This window comes from Rhagoletis zephyria, unplaced genomic scaffold (genome assembly GCF_001687245.7).
Source record: "Rhagoletis zephyria isolate East Lansing unplaced genomic scaffold, Rhagoletis_zephyria_1.1 Rzeph_scaffold_62581, whole genome shotgun sequence".
NCBI lineage: Eukaryota > Metazoa > Arthropoda > Insecta > Diptera > Tephritidae > Rhagoletis > Rhagoletis zephyria.
This window is the reverse complement of record NW_016219632.1, coordinates 1-1,543: the sequence shown is the minus strand read 5'-3', so window position 1 is coordinate 1,543 and position 1,543 is coordinate 1. Positions and strand designations below refer to the sequence as shown.

The window sequence follows — 1,543 nt, the reverse complement described above, 5'->3', positions numbered from 1 at the left end:
CCGAGTGAATGCAGACTATGTTGATTCAATCATTTTACAGCTCTGGTATCTAGGCAATACATATATGTATACCTACGTACAAATGAGTCAACTCAAAATATAAAAACATAAGTACAGGCGTAAAAAGCGCAGCCATCGCACCTGTTGTTGCCACCGCTTGTACAGAAAAATTTTGTTAAACAAATCGAATCCTTTTCCATGGTAATTATTTCTGTTAAAAAGTCACAGTCTTCTTAGAATTATATTATATTGTATAAAAATACTCACCCGTGCAACTTCGCCATGATTTCTAAAGTTGGCAAAATTTGCCTGCATCGGCCAGCGTCACTTGATACCACTTGCGAAATTTGCACTTTAATTCAACACTTTTACTAATATTTCACTTTTTCCTTATAGCAAACACTCACATCTGCAATATTTCGCACAAAACACTAAATTTGGTGCAATATTTCAGAAGAAATTAGTATTTTTCACAATTTTCTTACTCAAGGTAATGAAAAACAAGCACAACGGTTGAAATGGCGGCGGAAACTTGGTTGCCATAGCATTGCACAATGACTTTATTTAAAAACGCCTCGTTAGAAAGTCTCCCCCCTAGAGGGCTCAACGTTCTTTATTGCATATTTTTACCGGTAGGTGTTTACAACGTGAGAAAACAGCTGATAATGACAAATCCGGGAATGAAAAATATAAGCAGACGTTTACTAATTTAGTGGTGAAGAAAATAAACTGTAATTGATAAAAGTTCCTTTAAACTAACACCCCTATCCTTTTAAAGTTTAAAATTTAAACAAAATCAAACCGAGGTAAAATGGCAAATATAACTGCAGCAGTTATCGCAAATCGGAACAAAAAGCATTTTCTGGGCGTACCCGCGCCACTTGGTTATGTTGCTGGTGTTGGTAGGGGGCAAGTATATTTTCTCCATTAATACATAGAGTTGAAACTCAATAAATAAAATATGGTTTATAGCGCCACCGGTTTCACTACGCGTTCCGATATCGGTCCTGCCCGCGATGCCAACGATGTGTCTGATGCTCGCCATGCACCACCCGCTGCAAAACGGAAGAAAAAAGAAGAAGAGGAGGAGGAAGATGAGGATTTGAACGACTCTAACTACGATGAATTACGCGGCTACAGTGGCTCACTTTTCTCCAAAGATCCATAGACAAAGATGATGAAGAGGCTGATCAAATTTACGATTCCATAGACAAACGTATGGACGAGAAACGTAAGGAGTACAGAGATCGTCGTATGCGTGAAGATTTAGAGCGCTATCGTCAGGAGAGGTGTGTTATTTTTATGATTTCTTTAAAAATGGTTTGTTAGCCCTCTTCACATTTTACAGGCCAAAAATTAAACAACAGTTCTCCGATCTTAAACGCTCGCTGGCCAACGTCACCTCCGAGGAATGGTCAACTATACCTGAGGTAGGTACAGTCGCAATCGCAAGCAGCGTAATCCACGTGCAGAGAAATTCACACCGCTTCCTGGCAGCGTGCTGGCGCGTAATCTCGGTGGTGAAGCTACTTCAACAATCGAT

The 1,543-nt window shown here is 39.7% G+C and overlaps 1 protein-coding gene across 1 annotated transcript; it reads left to right on the top strand.

Moving 5' to 3' along the window:
• Positions 1–96: 96 nt before the first annotated feature.
• LOC108356649 (pre-mRNA-processing factor 6-like) lies at positions 97–1,168 on the top strand. The gene is made up of 2 exons (XM_017607747.1): positions 97–909; positions 973–1,168. The coding sequence occupies exons 1-2, from the start codon at positions 812–814 to the stop codon at positions 1,166–1,168; spliced, it is 294 nt and encodes a 97-aa protein (XP_017463236.1). The 5' UTR covers positions 97–811.
• Positions 1,169–1,543: the final 375 nt, after the last annotated feature.

What these genes read in the sequence shown, in the direction of transcription:
- LOC108356649 (XM_017607747.1), top strand. Translation starts at nt 812, where the DNA reads ATGGCAAATATAACTGCAGCAGTTATCGCAAATCGGAACAAAAAGCAT. An exon ending in GTTGCTGGTGTTGGTAGGGG is followed by an intron (nt 910 to 972) that starts GCAAGTATATTT and finishes TATGGTTTATAG; the next exon opens with CGCCACCGGTTTCACTACGC.